General features: G+C 51.3%; 9 protein-coding genes across 9 annotated transcripts; 5 read left to right on the top strand and 4 right to left on the bottom strand.

Annotated features, from left to right (window-relative positions):
- Positions 1-1,342: 1,342 nt before the first annotated feature.
- On the bottom strand, positions 1,343-5,018 carry ATP7B (Copper-transporting ATPase 2; the record flags this gene model as incomplete). The annotated part of the gene is made up of 2 exons (XM_014688828.1): positions 1,343-4,763; positions 4,906-5,018. The coding sequence occupies 2 exons, from the start codon at positions 5,016-5,018 to the stop codon at positions 1,343-1,345; spliced, it is 3,534 nt and encodes a 1,177-aa protein (XP_014544314.1).
- A 2,327-nt stretch (positions 5,019-7,345) lies between these two features.
- csn-7a (COP9 signalosome complex subunit 7a) lies at positions 7,346-8,242 on the top strand (the record flags this gene model as incomplete). The annotated part of the gene is made up of 2 exons (XM_066130636.1): positions 7,346-7,378; positions 7,442-8,242. The coding sequence occupies 2 exons, from the start codon at positions 7,346-7,348 to the stop codon at positions 8,240-8,242; spliced, it is 834 nt and encodes a 277-aa protein (XP_065986693.1).
- Positions 8,243-8,876: 634 nt separating this feature from the next.
- On the bottom strand, positions 8,877-10,032 carry rax1 (the record flags this gene model as incomplete). Its single annotated transcript, XM_014688826.1, has 2 exons — positions 8,877-9,113; positions 9,181-10,032. The coding sequence occupies 2 exons, from the start codon at positions 10,030-10,032 to the stop codon at positions 8,877-8,879; spliced, it is 1,089 nt and encodes a 362-aa protein (XP_014544312.1).
- Positions 10,033-10,921: 889 nt separating this feature from the next.
- Positions 10,922-11,535, top strand: RPL31A (60S ribosomal protein eL31; the record flags this gene model as incomplete). Its single annotated transcript, XM_014688825.1, has 3 exons — positions 10,922-11,014; positions 11,090-11,164; positions 11,332-11,535. The coding sequence occupies 3 exons, from the start codon at positions 10,922-10,924 to the stop codon at positions 11,533-11,535; spliced, it is 372 nt and encodes a 123-aa protein (XP_014544311.1).
- A 641-nt stretch (positions 11,536-12,176) lies between these two features.
- Positions 12,177-12,888, bottom strand: ubc11 (Ubiquitin-conjugating enzyme E2; the record flags this gene model as incomplete). The annotated part of the gene is made up of 3 exons (XM_014688824.1): positions 12,177-12,279; positions 12,348-12,680; positions 12,782-12,888. 3 exons carry the CDS (start codon positions 12,886-12,888, stop codon positions 12,177-12,179), a joined length of 543 nt encoding a protein of 180 aa, XP_014544310.1.
- A 1,134-nt stretch (positions 12,889-14,022) lies between these two features.
- Positions 14,023-16,007, top strand: chk1 (Serine/threonine-protein kinase chk1; the record flags this gene model as incomplete). The annotated part of the gene is made up of 3 exons (XM_066130635.1): positions 14,023-14,025; positions 14,320-14,396; positions 14,480-16,007. 3 exons carry the CDS (start codon positions 14,023-14,025, stop codon positions 16,005-16,007), a joined length of 1,608 nt encoding a protein of 535 aa, XP_065986748.1.
- Positions 16,008-16,184: 177 nt separating this feature from the next.
- apc11 (Anaphase-promoting complex subunit 11) lies at positions 16,185-16,654 on the bottom strand (the record flags this gene model as incomplete). The annotated part of the gene is made up of 4 exons (XM_066130634.1): positions 16,185-16,234; positions 16,293-16,356; positions 16,416-16,447; positions 16,513-16,654. The coding sequence occupies 4 exons, from the start codon at positions 16,652-16,654 to the stop codon at positions 16,185-16,187; spliced, it is 288 nt and encodes a 95-aa protein (XP_065986726.1).
- Positions 16,655-17,387: 733 nt separating this feature from the next.
- Positions 17,388-18,395, top strand: Mpst (3-mercaptopyruvate sulfurtransferase; the record flags this gene model as incomplete). The annotated part of the gene is made up of 2 exons (XM_014688822.2): positions 17,388-18,268; positions 18,338-18,395. 2 exons carry the CDS (start codon positions 17,388-17,390, stop codon positions 18,393-18,395), a joined length of 939 nt encoding a protein of 312 aa, XP_014544308.2.
- Positions 18,396-19,135: 740 nt separating this feature from the next.
- Positions 19,136-20,292, top strand: RPS2 (40S ribosomal protein uS5; the record flags this gene model as incomplete). The annotated part of the gene is made up of 3 exons (XM_014688821.1): positions 19,136-19,387; positions 19,634-19,891; positions 20,035-20,292. The coding sequence occupies 3 exons, from the start codon at positions 19,136-19,138 to the stop codon at positions 20,290-20,292; spliced, it is 768 nt and encodes a 255-aa protein (XP_014544307.1).
- Positions 20,293-21,703: the final 1,411 nt, after the last annotated feature.

The following is a 21,703-nucleotide window of genomic DNA, read 5'->3' as shown; positions in this document are numbered from 1 at the left end:
TAATGGACTTGGGCTGGTGGTTTTGCCCTTTTGGCATGGTGCAAGTCACTCTCTGTAGACATGTGTTGTGCCTTGGGCTTTGTGCTCCTTGGACGTTTGGGCAATTTGTATACTATTACGACTGGCTATCTGTTGGTCCATGCCAAAAGAAAATAAAAAACGGCGATGTTGTAATCTCCTTCATTGACAGCCGCAAGTCACATTTACGAGAGTCATGATTCCACCTTTCCAGCGGCAACTAACACAGCGGGCACGGAATGCAAAATACAGCAAGTAGCATGTGTGTAGTATTAGCATTTGTATAGACCCAGTCTGACACCCCGAGCACTATTATACTGCCCAGGTCATTGTCACCACGGCGAGAAGATCATGTACACACAACAAACAGTGCAAGTGAAGTGTTGACCAGATAATATGTACAACATGACGGCAACGCCCAGCCCAGCACGCCATGCGTTTTCCACAGGCACGCGACTCCAAAATCAGATTGCCTACCGAGATAAAGACACGCAGCACTTGAGGGCGTGAGGCCTCGGAGTTTCTGCCACACAAAATACGCGCATAACAAGACAAGACAAGGTTCTTCCCACTCGAGGCCCGTCGACCATGTCCACTAGCGCTCATCTGCCAGGAGGAGGGGGAAGCCCCAAATGACAGGATCACGCAATGGGTTTTGACCCAAGTTCATTGTTCGCGACGCATACCGAGTGGCCGCGGTGTGCCAGAAGTCACCGGGATTAAGGACCGGAGATTGAACCAAGAAATTCAACACTGGGCCAAGCATATGTAAGTATGCACCATGTTACTGGCTACAGAGAGCATGTACATACCTAAGTACTTACTTAAGTAAGTACATAAGCTAAAGCCGCAACCTAAAATACTGGGCCACTGTGGCGTAGGTCTTCATCTCCTGGATACTACTTCGTACAGGCCGGCCACATGGCTATGGAAACACCCCCCTCCCCCCTTTCTCGCAGCCGGGGATATGGGAAATAAGAGCCGGGTTCGACCACGAGGGACAGCGAGCCCGTGGCTCCCACGAGCGGCTACCAAACGATGGATCGGCGCGGCGGCATACCCATGTTGGAAAGTCGTGGAAGGAAGCATTGGGTATAATACTACTGGCAGCTTGTTAAATCGAGGCTTGCTGGCGGAATGTGCATTCTAGCAACATACATACAAAATAAATCATCCAGCCACATCGGATGACGATAACCACACCAATATACCTCCTTCTATCTGTGTGTCTTCCCTAAAACATGCCACAACATGAACGCCACCCATCCGAGACGTCGTCCAAACGCAAATGTACAAACAAAGACAAAGTAACGCTCAACCACCATTATGCATGCTCCGCCTCCAGATTTTGTAACGGTACATATCCCACTTCGCCCTTCCGGCGTCTCCGGCCAAGCATCTCTCTCACCCAGCCCAGCACACCCCTTCCGCTCGCCCATCGAAGACCACCCGTTTGCTCCGCTTCCGCGTCCTTCATCCATTGTGGTCGCTTCCAAAACTTGAGGAGCAAGCTGCTGACCACCACGCTGACGCTGCTGCATGCCATGGCGAATCCAGCCATCATTGGATGCATGTGGAGTCCAACCGGCAGGAACATGCCCATAGCCACCGGTAGACCAACGACGTTATATATACAGGCCCACGCAAGGTTCAGCTTGATTCTCCGGAAGATGGTCCTTGTCAAGTGAAGCGCAGCCGGAATACTCATCAAGTCCGTAGGTCTCATGAGTACCACATCCGCGGCTTCCATCGCGACATCGGTACCACTCGACATGGCAATGCCCACGTCAGCCGTAGCCAGAGCGGGGGAGTCGTTGATGCCATCTCCTACCATGGCCACAATCTCTCCCTGGGATTGTATCTGCTTAATAATGGACTGCTTCTGGTCGGGGGAGACTCCGGCGTATACGTTGTCGGCCGAGATTCCAACCGCAGCTGCCACCGCAAGTGCTGTTGAACGCTGGTCACCGGTTACAATGGCCGTCTTGATACCCATTTGATGCAAAACTGAAATGGCACCTGCGGCTCCCTCCTTGATGACGTCTGCCAGGCAGAGGTGTCCTGTGTATTTACCATCCACGGCCACAAAGATGTTGGTAGTCCCGGCGGACGATGATTTCGATAGAGTCCTCTTGGAAGAGGCAGCATTGATCGCTTCGGAAGCGTCGATGGCCTCGCTTGGAACCTCAACACCGTTCTCCTCGAGATACTTGACATTACCAGCGAGGACTCTGTACCGAACCCTCTCGGCTGATGAAGCTGGCTCGACCAGGGCCTTGACACCTCGGCCGACCTTGATCTTGAATTCCCCGACGCTGCCTTGAATAGCGCCCTCCGGGTCTATACCAAGCTCTTCCTTTGCAGCCCCGAGAATAGCCTTGCCGACAGGATGCTCACTCCCCATTTCCGAAAGCCCGATAATTGTCCACCATAGACGCCTCCGCCACTCGTTGTCTCTCCAAAGAGGCACAAGTGTAGACTTAGCAACGCTCATCTTGCCGTGTGTGATAGTTCCCGTCTTGTCGAGGACGACCTGAGTCACCTTTGTTGTTCTCTGCAAGGCGCCGCCTCCTTTAATCAGTATGCCATTTTCAGCCCCGACGCCAGTGCCTACCATGACAGCAGTGGGTGTGGCAAGACCGAGAGCGCAGGGGCAGGCAAAGACGATGACCGAGATACACAGCTTCACGCACACCATGATCTTGCCACCACTGGCATCTTGCAAGAAAATCTTTGGTGGATTCGTCAGCACGTGGCTCAGAACCATCCATGACATGAAGGTGAGGAGCGCAAGAATAAGGATGGTGGGCACAAAATAGCCTGCCAAAGTATCGGCCAGCTGCTGGATTGGAGCTCGCGTAGTCTGCGCATCTTGGACGAGCTTCACAATTTGGCTCAGCTGGGTATCTCGGCCAGCACGAGTGACTCGGAAGTCGAAGCGGCCATTGCCATTAACGGTTCCTCCAATCACGTTGGCTCCGAGGCGTTTCTGAACTGGCATTGCTTCTCCGGTAACCATGCTCTCATCAACATAAGTTTCACCACGGACCAACGAGCCATCTGCCGGGATCTTATCGCCAGGTCGAATAATGACAATATCGCCAACCTGGAGCAGTTCTGTGGGGATCAACTTCTCCTCGTAGGCAGACGAGCCGCCAAGTTCTGGTGGTCCTTGAGGGGTTTTAGGAGTTTTGACCTCCTCTGCAGATTTAGCCCAAGCCTCGGCCTCTTTCTCAACGGCAATGGGATCTGCGTAAATTGTGGCCATGGAGGGTGCCAGAGACATGAGGCGAGACAATGCCTTGGACGTTTGTCCTTTGGCTTGATTCTCCAGAAATCGGCCAAGGGTAATAAAGGTAATCAGCATTGTGCTGGTGTCAAATATTGTGCTTGGCCTCGTATGTGGAGGGATCAGTATTGAAACAAGCATTGCAAAGACGCTGAAAAAGAAAGCACAGGAAGTGCCCAGAATGACAAGAACGTCCATGGTGGGGGATCCATGTTTGATTGACTTGTATGCTGACACGTAAAATCGCTTGCCAATGCCAAATTGGACGGGTATCGTAAGAACAAGACATATGACATCTCCAAGATAGAGACCAGGCATCAACAAGAGCTTGCCAAAGTCGAGGGAAGGTAAAGCCATTGGCAATATCATGCCAATGATGAAGACTGGAATCGCAAAGGTCAGGGACGTTCTGAACGCGGTGCGCCATTCAGTGATCTCTCGCGTCTTGGCTAAAGATTCAAGCTGTGCATTGTTGTCCTGGCTATCAGCAACCAAGGCATTCAGGCCTTCTTGCTCCACAGCCTCGACAATCCCCCGAAGGCCAATAATACCCGGTTGATGGGTCACTGTGAGTCTTTCCGTGGAAAGGCTCACCGTGGCTGATCTTATGCCAGGGGTGGACTTGAGCTTAGTCTCTAGCGCTTGGGCGGCGGCGGCATCGAGGTTGCCATAGATTCTAAACTGAGCTGTTGACGCCAGAGGTCCAAGGTCGCTGGATTCGAACTGGGTTGAGAGAACCGCGGCATCGAACCCGCGGTCTTCAATCCTCTCTGCAATTTGCTCAGGGGAAATTTTGGACACATTGTGGGTGATGACGGCACGCTCTGCCAGTAAGCTGATGTTGAATTTCAAAACGCCCTCAACGCCTTTAAAACCCCCTTCAACGGCCGCTGTGCAAGCACCGCATGTCATGCCTTCGATGGCCACCGTTGTCGTTGCAATATCACTTTGCGAAGCACCCGCTTCATCGCTCCCGGCCTCGCGCATTGATTTCGTCGTGTCTAGAACCTCTGCCCCGAAACCGCGGTCCTCGATGATTTCTGCGATTTGTTCAGGGGTTAAAAGGGCGGGATCGTGCTCAATTACTGCTCTTTCGGACAGCAACGATATGCTAAAGTTTTTAACACCGGGAACGTCTTTAAAACCGCCTTCAACTGCAGATGTGCAAGCGCCGCAAGTCATTCCTTCTACAGCAACTGTGGTGGTTACAAAACCGGGGTCGTTTACGCTGCCCTTCTGCTCGGTGAACCGGCTGGCTACAGGGCTTTGGAGATCTGTGGACAGAACCTCGGCGTCAAAGCCTCTGTCCTCGATGATCTCTCGAACTTGGTCGGCAGAGACTGTTTGAGGATCGTGCATAACAACAGCGCGCTCCATTACTAAACTGACGGAGACGCTGCCAATACCAGCGACACCTTTGAAGCCCGCTTCAACTGCTGACGTGCATGCTCCGCAACTGTTTGAACATGAAAACAAAAGCAGGTTAGCGAGTGTTATGATGCGATATTGCCCAGTCGCCGCTGCCGAATAATGCAAGATGTTGCCCGGGAGCATCGGAAGAAGGTGGGAAACAATTGCTCAGAGATAAATGTACTCACGTCATGCCTTCAACGCGGAGAGTAGTTGTAGCCACGTGCGGACTCTTGGATACACCCCAAGCTCCTACAGCGCCAGCATCTCGAGGCGGGATGGCGATATGCGACGGGGCCATTGCTGATATAGATGAAGCCGTTACGGAGTATCCGTCTCAAAGGGTGGCGTCGCAAGGTTGTCTCGACTCAGTTTGGCCCACAGCAGTCGTCCAGCGACGAGGCTATATCTCTTATTCTCGTCGGCGCAAAAGGGGGAGGTATTTACACTTGATCGACGTTGTTACCGGGTTTGTGAGACCATATCGGGCGGTTGGACTAATTCGTGAGAAGCTGGCTCAATGGTGCAATAACCGTCCGGCACTTGGGGCCCTGCTCGGCGCAACAAGAAAGAACAAAGGAACACCACCACCAGAAAGCACCGGGCTCTCGAACGTGTATAGATAACGGGGGATCTCGGGTCGTAGAAACTGTCGTCGAGGCGTTGAGGAACAACGGAGGCGGGATTGAAAACACAAAAAAAAAGGCCCTCCGAGAGTCAGGACGGTGGAAGATCCGTACAGTAATATGGGATTTTAATAGACCGGGACATTGTCACAATAGACGGGGGTCGCAAGGGTTCGGACGGTCCAGGATTGGCCGGGACAACGACGCTAGACAAGAGCAGCTGCACAACAGCACAACTGGAAGGTGGGTGACACTTGCGCTGCGACCTGTTTGGTCACAGGTTACAGCGCCAGAAGTTTAACGGTACCGTCCGGTATGCCGCCCAACGCCCCGCACCATCGACGCGACAAAGTACCTAGTAGGTACCTCGGCACTTAAGTTCCTGAGTCTGGTACCTGCCGTACATACCAATTGCTCCATGCTAAAGGACACTAGGCGGTGCAAACGCACACGGCCGGAAGGGGTCCAGAAATATTGAAAGTTAGTCTGGACACGGACAAACTTGCTCTTGAACTTGCAAGCTTTGCGCTTCATCCATGTGTGGTTGCAACAGACCCCCCTCCCCCCCGGTCGGCCTCGAGGCCGCAAAAGGCCGGGAAGGGCGGGAAGGGCAGAATGATGATCAAGGTACGGAGTACTCCGTACTAGATTGATTGTAGTACCACAGCATGCACGGCCCTAGCTTAGAAATCTCGCACACTGTCGACAAACCACATCCCGGTCGGCTGCCGTTGCTTATCCCTGCAGCGTGGGCGTATCGAGCTAGATTGAATATCCAGGCAGGTACTTTCAATGTTGCCTACTTAGACATGTTATTATTTTTTTTTTAATTGTTTCGCTCTGTAGTCAATGAAATTACACGCATGATACAAGTATCGTGCAAGCGTTAATATGTCAGGACAGTCACCAATATGCAAGCAGCAAGTGCCTCCTCCTCCAAAAGATGGATGAAATCTGCGTGATGCATCAAATCTTTCAGTCCTAGCCAAATCAAGCCTTGGCCACCGTAAGCCTAGAGCTTCCTCCTCGACATGATTGGCACATTCTCGCCGCCTCCGCCTCTCTGTCGCGGATCGTTTGGGGTCAAGAGGCCAATCTGTTGCAGAAAAAACGCCTCCCCCTCAAAACGGCACCGAGTGATTCCGTTCAGCCAGCCTACCACTGCCAACTGCCTGGATCCGTCCATATCTTGAGACTGTTTCTTTCGCGACAGGCGAGTGCACGAGGTCTGTTTAGCCGATCGTGTGTGTGTCATCCAGAGTGACGAAACGAGAAAAATGGTGCGAAACACCGACTACCACTGTCCACATCACAATGCTTGTTTCCACATGTACATACCGCTGCTTTGAGTCCCTCCTCAACCTTCAATATCGGCGTCTTTAGCCCACGGTCTGGGTTCCGTGCCCAAGCCACGCCAGACTTTCACATAAACACTCGTATGATGGGAATAGGCATCATTAGTACTAGTACCCAGGTATATGAGTAATGGATTTGGGGCGATCTTGTAGCGAGAACCCCTTCGACCCTCTAATTTCTCAAAACTCAATTCCGTTGGCCGTGCACTTCCAGCTCACCAGACAGTCAAAGCACATTGACTGGACAAGTCGAACCAGAACCGAACCAGAACTGGGTCAACTGGCTGGACCCCCCGCCTGTGCCCCGCCTGAGGCTCGCCTGCAACAAACACCACTGCTGCTCGTCCCTTGGCGGACGTCTGTGAGGCCTCAAACACGTCTGATACGCTCAAGGGACGGCGCCGCATCTTCCGCCTCCGTCACCCCATTTCGCCCAGAGATCTCGCATCTATTCCAGGAACAGAACTATTGGGTTTCAGCTCTCCCATCAGACACACACCTGCGGCCCTGCCTCATAGTAGCTATTTTGCAAGCTCCACCAGGGTCCTGTGCTCGCACCGCCGCCAGTACCTTTCTCTCCTTCTTCACGCCTGCGTCGCCTCGGGCCGGAGGTCAAGACCAGTGACCCCGAGCACCCCAGAGCTGCCATGGAGCAAACCAAGGCTTTGAACACCCTCGAGGTTGGTCCCCTTGTTGTATGGATCTACAGCATCATTTTACTAACAGGCACATTTCCACCACAGCCGTTCCTCGCCCTCTCCAAATCGGCCACATCTCCCCGGGCCGCCGCCGACCTCGTCACGCGAGCCACCTCCTCCCCAAACACCTACATCTTCGCAGAGCTCCTCCAACAACCACAAATCCAAGCCCTCTCCCAAAACCCCGAGTTTGCATCCCACCTGACGCTCCTTCAAATCTTCTCGTACGGCACGTACCAAAGCTACCATGACACGCCCAATCTCCCACCGCTGAGCGAGCCTCAGACGCTCAAGCTCCGCCAACTCTCTCTGCTCACACTCGCCCGAGACAGGTCAAACCTGTCATACGAGGCCCTCCAGAAAGCGCTAGGGCTCACATCAGCGAGGCAGCTGGAAGAGCTCGTCGTCACCGTCATATATGCCGGCTTACTCCACGCCACTCTCGACCCAGCCCGTCAAGCAGTACAAGTAAACAGCGTGGCACCGCTGCGCGACCTCTCGCCAGGGTCCATCCCGGACATGATTGCCGCCCTGAGCAACTGGTCAGAGAAATGCGCCTCCACGCTAGGTGATCTAGAAGCCCAAATTAGAAATATCCGCGCTGCTGCTGCGGCGCGTGAAAAGGAAAAAAGGGCGGCAGAACATAGGATCCAGGCCCTCGTGTCAGAAGCATGGGACTCGGATAAGAAGAAGGATTTGCCGGGACGGGATGCCCTTCCCAGAAGAGGCTATAATAAGCGATCCATGGTGGACGCTACCAATGTCACAAGTGAGGAGACAATGGATGTAGATGAGCCTCCTGCTGTCGAAGAGCAGAAGAAGCGGTCGAGTAAGCGTAAGATGTAAAGGGCCTCTCCTCGATGAGAAATCAATGAAAGTCATGGAATACGATGCAATGTCACGCACGGGTATAGCGCATGGTTCATTCCCCCAAGGTTACAAAACCACCGTATCACGAAGTAGACGAGACAAAAACATAATAATAGACAACAAGAGACTTTTATTCTCTGCGATATCTTCCCTCCATTGTCCACTCAAGCTTGCTTTGATTTGTTGATTTGCTTACTTTTTGGCCGCTTTGTATAAAGGAAATGCTGCCTAGAGAGATATCCCTGCGGGATTTCATACATATATAATTGTAAAACACTTGCTTGGTAAGGAACAGGCTAAACAAGGAAACAAGGAGTCCTCAAACGGGGATATTTAATAAATGGACCGATTGGCCTCAAACGGAGAAACATGCCAAACGCCAAAGCTCAGTGCCTGTCTGAATACATACATGTATAGAGAAGATATGAAAAGAATGAACAAATTCCACCGTGGTGGCTTCAGTCGTCGCGGTCATTAGAAATCTCTAGTCCTGGCTCACCACGTCTGAGAAATGACAATGCCAATTGACTATTTATTAATAGCAAGCCAGTGCGAAAAGAAAAAGCAGTCATTTCCATGGCCGGGGTTGCAGTGGGATATCAAATAAGGTTCACAGCCTCTTGCCTGGTACGAGAATAAACAGAACGCAAAGAGCCGCATCGATGAGAATGGTAATGGCCAATACCATCATGGCTCGCTTGGCAAGAAGCTGACGAACATAGGGTTCTCGAATTCGCGAAAAATTAAAAGGCGTGTATTCACTGTAGCCAATGAGGGCCATGATCGGATCCAACGAGTATTGGTACGAGGATAAGAAATAGACACCAACGGTGAATGGCAGTATGAGCTGTTGCATATTCATTAGCAGCCGTTTCGGTTATATGTGAAAGAAGAAAGAACCACAGTGCACGCACCCAGCATCTCGTCTGACGAGACTTGTCCAGAAATATGAGAATGAATGCTGCCCAAAACGCTCCAAACATAGAAACCAGTCCAATGATAAGACGCATCACAAGAGTAGGAGGAATCAAGTTGCCCAGGGCCTTCATCCTCAAGAACCCAGGAAAGGCATCCCGCTCCATAGCTTGGAAAACGTAGTCTTTGGCAACATCGAACACCTCTGGATCATCGCGGCCATATTCCTCAATGGCAGTCGTAACATCTTGCGTAATAGATCCGGGAAGGGTAATTTCTCGCTCTGCCCCAGGAAGCAGGAAGGTATACAAGATCTTCTCCGCAGATGCTCTGATATCTTGTCGGGCAACAGTATGAGATGGCGAGTTCGAATCAGTCAAATCGCGAGGCGTGCTGAAGGGAGGGCTGGGTCGGGCAATACCAGAGCCACTGTGAGGGGAGTCTTGGGTCTGTTCCTCGCGCAAAAAGGCTGACATTTGAGCATCTTGGTCCCTCTCCTTCTCGGTCGAATACATTGACGGTCCAGCTGGGCGCGATTCCAAATCCCCAATATTCTCCAGAATTTGCGATGATCGCTTTGAATTCGTCTTCTCAATGTCCGGCGTCGCAACAAGAACAGATCGTCGCAGCTCGCGCACATAGTGTCGGCACAGCGACATGTGTTGGGCGACATCCAGCCAGAAATCGAGATAATCAACTGACCTCTGTTGGTCTCGCATATAAATGTAGAATGAAAACAAGTCCACCGGTGGCAGCGTTCGCCGGCTCAGCACTTCAAAAAGCGTCGGGAGTCGATTTCTCGCCACATCTGGTAGATGCGGCGGCGTCGCCAGGCGGTCATTATCGGCCATGTTGACAGTTATCGGCTGAACGTGCCTACGAGTAGCGAGCGACTGGATACTTTCGAATGATGCAGACGGGCGAATGGCTGGGGGAGTGTTGGAGATGGGAAAACCCAGCGTAGCGACTTGTCTGCCCAACGTTTCACGATTGTACCCCTAAAATGAGCCAATCAAACACGCAAAGGGTGTCCTTGGTGCCGAGTCCGTGCAACAGCGCAAAGCTCGTGAGTAATGAGAAACGAGAAATGGCGTCGGAAATCGGGCAGATGTTGCTAGTCGTCTTGTAATTGGGAATGAGAGGAGACAAGAGGAGAGGCTTCGATTACGCAGAAGCTCCCAGGCTTCGGTGTCGGACAACACAGATGTCTCCAGGGAGCACCTCTTCAAGAATCAGGTCGTGACTGGTAAACAGGCTTGGTTTGACGTGGATCGACGCCCCTTCATCTACCAACCAAGTTCTCAGCCATTTAATTTGCTCCTCGGACATAAGAACCCACTTTTCGTTCACCATGGTTCCTGGGCGGCAGAAAAGGTCCCAGATGGTACGTACCGCATCACGTGATGTAACCAGCTTGTCCAAGGCTCCATCCCAGATGATTGGCTCGCTACTCCCCACTACCACAATTCGAGCCTGCCCTACGCACAAAGAATTTGCGGAATTTGGCTCTCCGACATCACAACCTCCTCAACGCCAGATCCCACGAGACGATCCGCAGGTACGAACCGGTGCCCCCAAAAGAGAATACTCTCTTCCCAACCCTCTTGCGCGAGATTGAATTCGTTCTTTAGTTTCTTCCAGCTATTGAACATCTTCATGCTTGAGCCCGCCTCATCGTCACTCCGAGTCGCTGCCAACGAGAATTGAAAAAAAAAAAAAAACTGACATCAGACCTCAGAAATGTCGTCCGCTAAGAAGACCTCCGGCAAGGCCCAGCGCTCCGCCATTGCGGATGTCGTCGCTCGCGAGTACACCATCCACCTCCACAAGAGAGTACGTTTGACGATGGATGTCACCGAAGACAAATAGCGGTTTTGGAACAATGTTTGGCTAACAGTGTTGGAAAAGTTGCATGGTGTTACCTTCAAGAAGAGAGCCCCCCGTGCCATCAAGGAGATCAAGGCTTTCGCCACCCAGGCTATGGTACGATTAGATTCCTCCTCTCCTACGAATTTGCGATCCAATCCTACGGACAGACGATATACTCGCATAACGGCCATTATACTATAAAGCGTCATGTCCGCCGGAGACAGATCTGTCCATTTCTTCTTTAAACGCATGCAGAAGTACTGACCGAGCAAATTCTACAGGGCACCAACGATGTTCGCCTGGATCCCCAGCTGAACAAGAAGGTCTGGGAGTGTGGTATCAAGGGCGTTCCCTTCAGACTCCGTGTCCGGATCTCTCGACGACGAAATGATGAGGAGGACGCCAAGGAGAAGCTGTACAGCTACGTTCAGGCTGTGAATGTCAAGAACCCCAAGGGCCTTCCCACGGTCGTTGTTGAGGAATAAATGCGAAAAGGGATGTTTCTCTGAAGTTGGGACTGGTTCTAAAGGTGGCATGGCATTTTGGAGTTGCAACCGGGCTTTTTCTAGCTTTTCATGCGGAAAAGAAAAAAAATTATATACACTGAGGGCAAAATGTGACTGATGTTTTTTCCTCTACTGCTTCCTGAGAGAGGAGGGTTCGGGGTCATGGTCGAGGTGTTGTTGGCATCCTAAATGTGATGAGTACATTTGATTCCCACGGCTGTTTCAAGGATATTTAGTGAAATGTATTGCAATGCGAATCATATTTCACCGGGTCAAACTTCGAAATTCAACATATAAAATAAAGGGTTGTCGTGTTAGAGCTACAAGTCCGGCTACCCATGAGGGATAAATTGATAAATACGTCTCCCACTCTAAAAGACATGGATCAATGTTGGCCGAAGCGTTCCTTCGAGCCAACGAACTCGGTCTGCTTCACCCTCTCAAGCCAGAAGTGTACTGCCAGCTAACGTCCAATGTAGCTTCGTGGAGAGACTCAACTGCAAACCCAATGTACCATGATTAACCTGACCGAGGCATGCTTCCCAAAAGACTCCAGTTCTCCTGAATTGACAAAATGCAACAAAAGGTATTTCCCAATGCACAAAACAAGTGTATGCGTCCTATTCCTCCTCAATGTCTCGGTGGCGCCCCATCACCTTCTTCTTGAATTCTTCGGCATTTGAATCCCACAGCTCAGCAGCTTCTCCATTCAAAGGTGAGGAGCTGTGATCAAAGTCAGCATTGGATTAATTCACAGTGGCCTCGTCAGTATGGAAGAAGCGGCAACTTACTTATTGGGCTCGCCAAGCAGGCTTTGGAGGCTCAGGAGAACAGTCTGGATGTTGTAGGCAGCTGTCCACTTATCCTTAAGAATGTCAAGACAGATTCGGCCTGAGAAATCGACGTTGGGGTGGTAGATGGGCGTCTTGAAGAGGACAGTGGGGGGAGCATATGGATAGTTGGAGGGAAAGGCGAAGCTCAGCTTGAAGGTCAAGCCGGCGTAGGGGGTATCGTCAGGTCCCTCGATGGTGGCCGTCCACGACAGCAGATTGCCATCGGCGGAAGGAAACGCGGAGACACCAGGAGCAGGCGAAGTCATGAGCTGCATAAGCTCAGTTTGCAATCTAACAGGATATGAGTGTTAATAGTTTACTTTCGTGATTGGCTTGCAACAACCATGACTTGGTATCGAGTAGGGCCATTTTGGGTAGCGAACGAAACATACCTTTTGGTAACGCTCTGCGAATCTGGGCCCTTTCTCGAAGTATTGAGCTTCGTAGCAGGGACACTGCCAGGGGCAGAATTCTGGTTATCCTCCGTGGCGAAATCCATTGTCATCGAGACTACAAGAAGAAAACAATGGCGAGGCTCTGTACGAAGTTCGGCAGAGTGTTGAACGGCAGATAGTCCCAAGACGTTAGCGGTCAAAGTCTCAGCTTCGACGAGAACGGAGTTGACAGTTTGGGGGGGTGGGAAATCCGTTGACTAGGGAAGAAGTAAGGAAGTAGACGGCCGAGACAGAAGCCGAGGAATCCAGCCCTTAAAGGTAAGTAGGACGGGGTGTGGTGGAGGGCGAGTGCGTGTCGAGTTGAAGCTCTAAGAACGCGCGAGGCAAAAGGTGTGGGCTGGAGGAAAACGATTCAGAAGTGCAGGACCAAATGAAGCAAAGCCAAGACAAGTATAGGTAAATAATGCAATTCCCCAGCCTTCCTTTTGCGATGCGATAATTTCTCAATTCAAAAGGCACGGTGTCCATGCATGTTTTTATGGCAAGTCGACAGGACGCAGAGGAATAAGTGGTTGCCCGGAGGCTCTCCTGTTTGCCCAGCAACGGAGGGGTGACGGACTGGGGGGTGCAGCAACGTTGAATTTAGCAAGTAGCCGCAGAGGGTCAACCAGCGGTGAGACCAATCGACGCGCACGGCTGCGTGGACTCGCTTCAGGCACTGAAACCACTGTTGGCTCCATAATGAGCCACTGAACGGTGCAGGGCAGCCAATCATATTCGCCAGTCGCGGCTTTACGCGGTGATGCGGGTAGACGCGCTAGACGCGACCACCCGCATCCGGTAAATAGAGCCAGACTTTGGGCCGTGACTCGAGACGTGAACCACGGCCGACCATCGCTTGACTGGTGAAGAGTCGAGTACCCTGCACCAAATTCCTGCATATTTCCATTTCTATGGTGTCTGAACAATACGCCGGCTAGTGGCTATCATTGGCATACACGGCTCAAGGACTTTTTGTCTTATTGTCCGTTTATATTTTGTTTTGTTTTGTTTTTTATTCAAGAAACAAAATTTCACGCGACTCACCCGTCATCACGGCATAGTCGCGGGCATCACCCGCACTCTTTACGACTTGCCGTGAATCCGCCTCACGCACCCTCTCTACCAAGCAAGGCGGACTCAAAGCAATATACGTCCAGCGATTGAACTATTGAGGGCTACGGCTGCTAGGGTTCGAAATGGTGAGCTAGGGCCCCCACAAAGAAGCACTCCCTCTGCCTACGCTGTCCTGGGTTTGGACAATACTTGAGACCTCGAGCCGCTTGCGGAAGACATCTATCTGTGCAATCCTGAATTTAGCCTCATCCATACTGCCCAACCGCCACATCGCCACCATATGTGGACTGCACATGAGACGTGATCGCCTCTGACTACGGCGAGTCAGCTCTTCAGAGACACTGCCCAGGCTGCAACGCACCAAGGCTGCTCAATTCGATGTCCAGTATTAAATCACTTAGTCTGACATGCTCCTATAGTCTCAACTAGACCCCTTACCAAAGGAACTTCCCTTCCGCATTGTCTCCAAGACTGTTGGTCGAGGAGCCTATGCCTCGTATGTATCACTTATCCGCCGCCACAACCCTTGACTGCCAAACATGGCTCTTCGGCGACTCAAGATACTAACATTGCAACCAGCATCAAGAAGGCCATTCCCCTAGATGCCGCCAACCCTGTATTTGCCGTCAAACTCATCCACAAGGGCTATGCTGTTAAACATGGCCGAATTTCAACAAAACAGCTCGCCATGGAGGTTTCCCTGCACTCCCACATAGGTCAACATCCCAACATCATCGAGTGGTTTGCCTCGGGAGAGGACGCGGTATGGCGTTGGATAGCAATGGAGTTTGCAGAGGGTGGGGATCTCTTTGACAAGATCGAAGCGGATATCGGAGTCCGAGAAGATATCGCTCAGCTGTACTTTACCCAACTTGTCAGCGGGGTGAGCTTCATGCACTCCAAGGGCGTCGCTCATCGAGACTTGAAGCCAGAGAATATCCTGCTTTCCTCAGATGGTAGTTTGAAACTTGCAGACTTTGGCATGGCAACCATGTTCGAATACAAGGGTCAGAGAAAGACAAGCTCTACCTTATGTGGGAGTCCACCATATATTGCACCCGAGATTTTGGCCTGCGGCAGGGTCGATAAGAAGAACGCCGGCAGTGGAAAGTATTCATCCGACTTGGTGGATATTTGGTCTTGTGGTGTCATTCTATTTGTTCTTCTCGTGGGAAACACCCCCTGGGACGAGCCGTCGTCGAATAGCTGGGAGTTTAACGAGTATGTCAAGACGTCAGGTCACAGTTCAGATGCGCTCTGGGGGAGGATACCCCAAGAAGCCCTGTCACTTCTGCGGGGGATGATGTCAATAGATCCCCAGAAGCGATTTAGCTTCCGACAAGTACGGCAACATCCGTGGTATACACGGCATAACTCTCTTTTGACTCCGGATGGTAAAATTACCGATCCTATCAACCTTGCCACACAGATGCTAGAAAACCTTCGTATCGACTTTACTCAGCTGCCATCAGCATCGCAACAGCAATACCTTGCCGGCGGGGATGATATGGATGTCGACACAGGCCTCAACAGTGGCAAATTTTCCTCAACACAGCCCGAAGTACCCATCATCGATAGAGATTGGGACTGGGAACGGCCCGTCCTGCGATCCATGGCTGCACCGGCCTCGTCACTGCCTTCCCATGCCAGTGATAGCCGCCGAATGGTTCTTGAAACGCTTGCCGACGAGCCCTCCATGTCGCAATTCTCTCACACTCCTGGTCCATCAATGACACTCACCCAGCAGGCGCGTCGATTCCGCGACATTTGCCCTCCTGAGTCTTTAACACGGTTCTTCTCCCATGTTCCTCCCACACATCTGGTGCAGATGCTTAGTGATGCCCTCCACCAGTTAAATGTGCCTCTTGCGCCAGTGACGCCAAACCTGTATGGCAGTCCCATGGCAAACTTGAAAGTGAAGGCTATCGACGGCAGGCAACAGAACTTGCATGGGGAGATTCAAATCGACAAGCAGCCATTGCCCGATGGGAGCGAGGTCTTGGACGTGCGCTTCGTCAAAGTCAAGGGAGATCCCCTCGAATGGCGTCGGTTCTTCAAGAAGATCGTGGTTTTGTGTAAAGATGGTGTTTATGTTCCAGAGGTTTAGAAATGTACTGGTAATGGTGCGCCGGGTGAGGTGTCGAGCACCGTAGTTGCAAGAGAGGTCGTGAATGCAAGGCTCCAATTATGGGATAGTTGAGCTTCTTTACCATAGCACTATAGCAGAGTAGGAATGCAATAATGTGCTCTTCTAAACATATCTCGTTTCGCATATCCTCTGCCTTTATTCCCCTTGTGAGGCGCTGTCGTTGGCCTGGTCAGTCCACTCAAAAGCTACGTAATAGTCAGTACAGTGATGCTGTAAGTTCGCCAACAATGAGTGGATTCATACTTTGCCGACACATGGGGCATTGCCCACGAGCAGATTCTTGCTTGATCCATTCCATTATGCAGTGCTGTGAGGATGTTGTCAGCAATTGAACGCGTTTTGGGACAGCTGCACGAACAAACTCACCATGTGGAAATTGTGGCCACATTTACCAGACACTATGAGAACGCGTTAGGCTACAATTCGCTGTAAGTGAATATCCTTGGGGTCAAAATGGACTCACACAGGCTGCAGTCATCGCCGGGGTATTTGCATGTTGGGCAAGTGCCGTCAAAATGAACCTGACAAATGCCACACACGTCGTCTTCGGGGATGTCCCAACGCCAAGTAGCTACGGCATTCCATTCCTTTATGGTGACTCTCATTTTGTGAGGCTAACACTTCTCTTTGAAAAGAACGGAGACTTGTCAACACGTCTGGTTTGGCCGGTGAGTGCAGATATTTGCGAGGTCGTCGCGTCTTGGTATTTTGCGCCGAAGCGTGTGGCGTTGACAAACGAAGCTTGAGCTCTCCCAATCATCCACTGACTGACATGGCTGACATGTGCTCGAGTGGGGCGGCCACGAGCTACGCCAACCTTCCGGCCTCGCACGCAACTGCGTCACTCCAGCTTCTTCCCACCCAATCTATCTCTCGAGCTGTCACACGCTCGAGCTTTGGAGCAATTGACCAGAGCTCCGGTCACCCACTCCGCCGAAGGCTGGGTTGGCGTTTGAAGCTACCATCACCACACCATCTCGCCTCCTCTTCTCAAGCCCCGTCTCCTCTTTTTGCAATTATCTCGCCTGCAAAGCCTTTCTCTCTTCTGTCGTTGTATTCCTATCTGAAACCGCATGCTACTGGTATGCGGGTGTGAACTGTCATCCGATATCGCTTTGTGAAATTCAAGATATCAAACTGCCTGGTTGCTGAAAAGTCTCCCGACAGCCCGTGCCTAAAGCGCTGCTGTTGCCGACATTTCAAGTCCTCGGACTGTGGGACTGACAACCGTTTTTCTACGCCGAGGAGTCGGAGACGTCTGTCATGGCCTTTGCAGCTGTTGCCCGTAGCTCCCGGGTTGGTCTTTCTTCGTGGAGGGCCAGAAATATACATTCAGCCATGGCGCTTGGCAGGGGCTTCTCATCTTATCTCGTCACACCAAAAGAGCTTCATGAAGCTCTCAAGAAAAACCCTCCATCGCCAATCAGCACCGATCCTCGAGTGATTCCTCTGTGTGCGTCCTGGTTCTTGCCCAACGATGAACGATCCGGTATCCAGGTCTTTAGAGAGCAGCGTATTCCCAAGGCTCGATTCTTCGATCTAGATAAAGCTATTGACAAGCGGAGCCCCTACCCACACATGCTTCCTGACGCCAAAGCGTTTGCAGCTGCTTTGAGCGAGTTGGGCATTCGAAAGGAGGATACTGTGGTTGTATACGACTCAAAAGAGCTGGGCATCTTTAGTGCCCCCAGAGTCGGTTGGACCTTCAAGATCTTTGGACATCCCAATGTTCATATTCTGAACAACTTCAAGCTGTGGGTTGAAGAAGGCTTGCCTACTGAGTCAGGGGAGCTTTACAGTGTGGAGTGCTGCCAGTATCCTATCCCCAAACTTGACGAGAGCAAGGTGGCTAGCTTTGAGCAGGTCAAGGAGGTCGCTCTGGATTTCAATAAGGAGGGCGCTGAGGGTGTCCAAGTTCTCGATGCTCGGCCAAGTGGAAGATTTTCGGGTAAGGATCCTGAACCGCGGGAGGGTCTCTCATCAGGACATCTTCCTGGCTCCATGAGCTTACCATTCAGTGCTCTTCTGGATCCCGAGACTAAAGCTTTCCCATCACCCGAGACATTGCGAAGCATACTACAAGGCAAGGGCGTTGATCCTAACAAGCCCATCATTTCGAGCTGTGGCACCGGTGTCACTGCGTGTATTATTGAGACTGCCTTGGACGTTGCAGGATACGGCTCACCCGAGTCACGGAAGGTATACGATGGAAGCTGGACGTGAGTATTACCTTCGTTGACCTATAATCGAGACTCTTTTTCGACGAGATGCTAACATTTCAAACTTAGCGAATGGGCTCAGCGAGTCAGACCGTCTGACAATCTGATTTTGAAGACTGAGTCATAAGTGTAAACGTTGCATCTTTGGCGGTTGTTTACTTTTTGGTATGCATCGGGCAAAAAATAGGCTGGAACCCCAACCCTACAATGCCCTACTACCCAACTGGATGATATTGGCCTGAGATTTCTGCATTTGGCGTTGCTCTAGGTGTTGCTCTACTCGCATTCGGTTTTTTCGACTTCTGATCATCTTCAGCTTGAGCAGTTCTGTATGAGTATTGGGGGTGTCTTATATTTGTGAAGTGCGCTTGCGTGGACGAATTCAATAAATTCCCAAAAAAGAAAAAAAAAATCGAAAAGATTTCAATAGCATGTAAATCAGGGTTTGCCATAGCTTTTTGCTCTGTGCCTGTGTACAATCTATGTGTCTACCTCCTGTCATCATAGCAGTATTCTTCCTTTATCTTATCACTCTCTTGTTGACATTGAGACCCACCACCATGTGAATTAGTACTTCCCGGCGCTCACCGTGGTGAAGGAGAAAAGACCCACTTTCCACTTATTCTCTCCTCATACACCAGGCACAAAGATTATTGGCCACAAAAGGCGCATTAGGGCTCGGCTAACCCAAGCGCACCTGGAAAAAACCTGGATTTTGGATTGCCAGCCCACCCCGCCAGCAGCCTGCGGAAAAGTTACCCAGCCAGCACCACCGGATCTCTACCCCCAACATCACCCAGCGACGACACCAGCGCCCACGCCGAATTTTATTTTTTTCGACGACAACCGCAAAACACATCAATCACAATGGCTGACCGTGGACGTGGCGGTGGTTTCGGATCCCGAGGTGGTGACCGTGGTCGTGGTCGTGGCCGTGGCCGTGGACGCCGTGGCGGCAAGAGCGAGGAAAAGGAGTGGCAGCCCGTCACCAAGCTTGGCAGACTGGTTAAGGCTGGCAAGATCAACAGCATGGAGGAGATTTACCTGCACTCCTTGCCCATTAAGGAGTTCCAGATTGTCGACAACTTCCTCCCGAAGCTGAAGGATGAGGTCATGAAGGTACGAGAAACGAGCAAAACATGGCGACAACTGCCCCGATTCGACATTGCCCGATTATTGTCCGACAATGCAATCCTGAAAGAAGCGAGCATACAAAAATCAGAGGTTTTGGGTCCTTTCGGACTCCGTATGGCTGATATATTGATGCTACAGGATTGCATTTGGCGAGGACAATGCGCGCAAATACCGGGTCACAACGCAAAGAGAAATATCTGATTGACTGACATGGATTTTCTCTCCAAATAGATCAAGCCCGTCCAGAAGCAGACCCGCGCCGGTCAGCGAACCCGATTCAAGGCCGTCGTCATCATTGGTGACTCCGAGGGCCACGTCGGTCTGGGTATCAAGACCTCCAAGGAAGTGGCCACTGCTATCCGTGCCGCCATCATCATCGCCAAGCTCAGCGTCATCCCTGTCCGACGAGGCTACTGGGGTACTAACCTCGGTGCTCCTCACTCCCTGCCCTCCAAGCAGAGCGGCAAGTGCGGTTCCGTCACTGTCCGAGTACGTACACGCCTACCCATCCGAGTCATCTCTTGGCCTCAATCACGATACACGTGGGCGAGCTCAATATGATCAATTTGGCGTGCCAGAGGGGAAATTTGCAATAGAAAGATGGAATCATCAGCTAACCGTTCTTGTCTCAGCTAATCCCCGCCCCCCGTGGTACTGGCCTCGTTGCCTCCCCCGCTGTCAAGCGATTCCTCCAGCTCGCTGGTGTCGAGGACGCCTACACATCGTCCGCCGGTTCCACTAAGACCCTCGAGAACACTCTGAAGGCTACCTTTGTCGCCGTCTCCAACACCTACGGCTTCCTCACGCCCAACCTGTGGAAGGAGACCAAGCTCATCCGGAGTCCCCTGGAGGAGTTTGCGGATACCCTGCGGGACGGCAAGCGATACTAAGGAGGATGTTTTTACGAGGGCTGAAAAGTGCGGTGCGCGGAGTCACTATCCATTGTGTTTCATTGCATGGTTGGCCGGTTAGGGCATCTTGACTTGGGGCCACGAGATATAATGGTCATGGTCTAAATGATAAATCTTTCAACCTATTCAAACACTATGTTGCCTAATGACGAGTGAACGTGACTAAGATAAATCCGGTGTTGGTAGAGACGACTATCCCTGGAGATGCTCGCATATGGTCGGTATTGCGACTGCAAAAGCGTGTTAGCGGCGAATATTGGGCAATGCGGTAGTCAATCATCTCTGTTCCTCTCCATGGAGGTGCCGCGACTGGTGTTTCCGCTTCCTCGAGAGGAAAACATCTCATAAGTTGCCGTAGATATTGCTCAACAGTAGAATACCGCCGTGGATTTTAGTGCCTCGTCTGACTTGGGAATATTACAAGCATTGAAGAGCTCTATTTCGAAGCTACCTTTCCATTCAATAGGATTCGCATTTTGGTAAAAGGTACAGGGTAGTCTATATTTGGAATCGACCCATGTGTCTGGTGGCCTTGGGAGAGATATCTTTACGGTATGTTGAAATATGAATGACAGGTAGTGTCGAAGTAGATGATATATTTCTCATGCGTCGTCGAGATATCTGGTGGAGGTTGTCTTTCGCGCAGTTATACAAAGCGGCATCGAATTCACAACTCCATTACCAACGAGTAATCAAACGTCATCAACACATGCAGCCTGAACAACAGGGACACAACTCCAACTGATCAAAAATATCAGCAATGGCCATAAAACAGCGAACTAGATTCGTAGGATTGAAGCCAGCGAGAGGCTGTAGGCAGAATACTAGGCTGACTGATCACCTGGTAGGTCAACGAGGGCGACAAACGAACGATCCCCTTGCAAGGGGCAACTCCAATAGAGCCTTTTCCCCGCCAGAAACGACGATAGCTGCATCTGCCATTATTTTTTTTCAACAGCCCTTGACACATGTCACCCTTCAACCCTACAAACGTACAATCCCACAAGCGAATAGTCCATTACAGACCCAATATACCCTTGCCCACACATAACCCTTCGCAGCAGTGCATACTGTCAATATTGCCGCCCTTGGACGTCTTCAAGAAATGCATTGAAAGCCTTCCACCACCCTGGGGCACGTGAACTAGGGCGTCGGGTGAAATCAGGACACCGAATTGGACACAGCATTACGGCTACAGGGCTTACGAGTATCTGTAGACGATTGCCTACCACCGTTGCCTTCCCAGCGGATGCTGTTGATGTGCATTCCTTTGCCGTTCCCACGGTCGAGGTAGACGTTCCCTGCTTCCTGCTTGGCTCGGGGCATTCCGCCAACAGAAGAGAACAAGGGAAAGCTTATGGCTCGACAATATCGTTTCGAGGGACCGGTA

This window comes from Metarhizium brunneum, chromosome 3, assembly GCF_013426205.1.
Source record: "Metarhizium brunneum chromosome 3, complete sequence".
NCBI lineage: Eukaryota > Fungi > Ascomycota > Sordariomycetes > Hypocreales > Clavicipitaceae > Metarhizium > Metarhizium brunneum.
The sequence above is the reverse complement of the archived record's forward strand: the minus strand, read 5'-3'. Positions and strand labels throughout refer to the sequence as shown.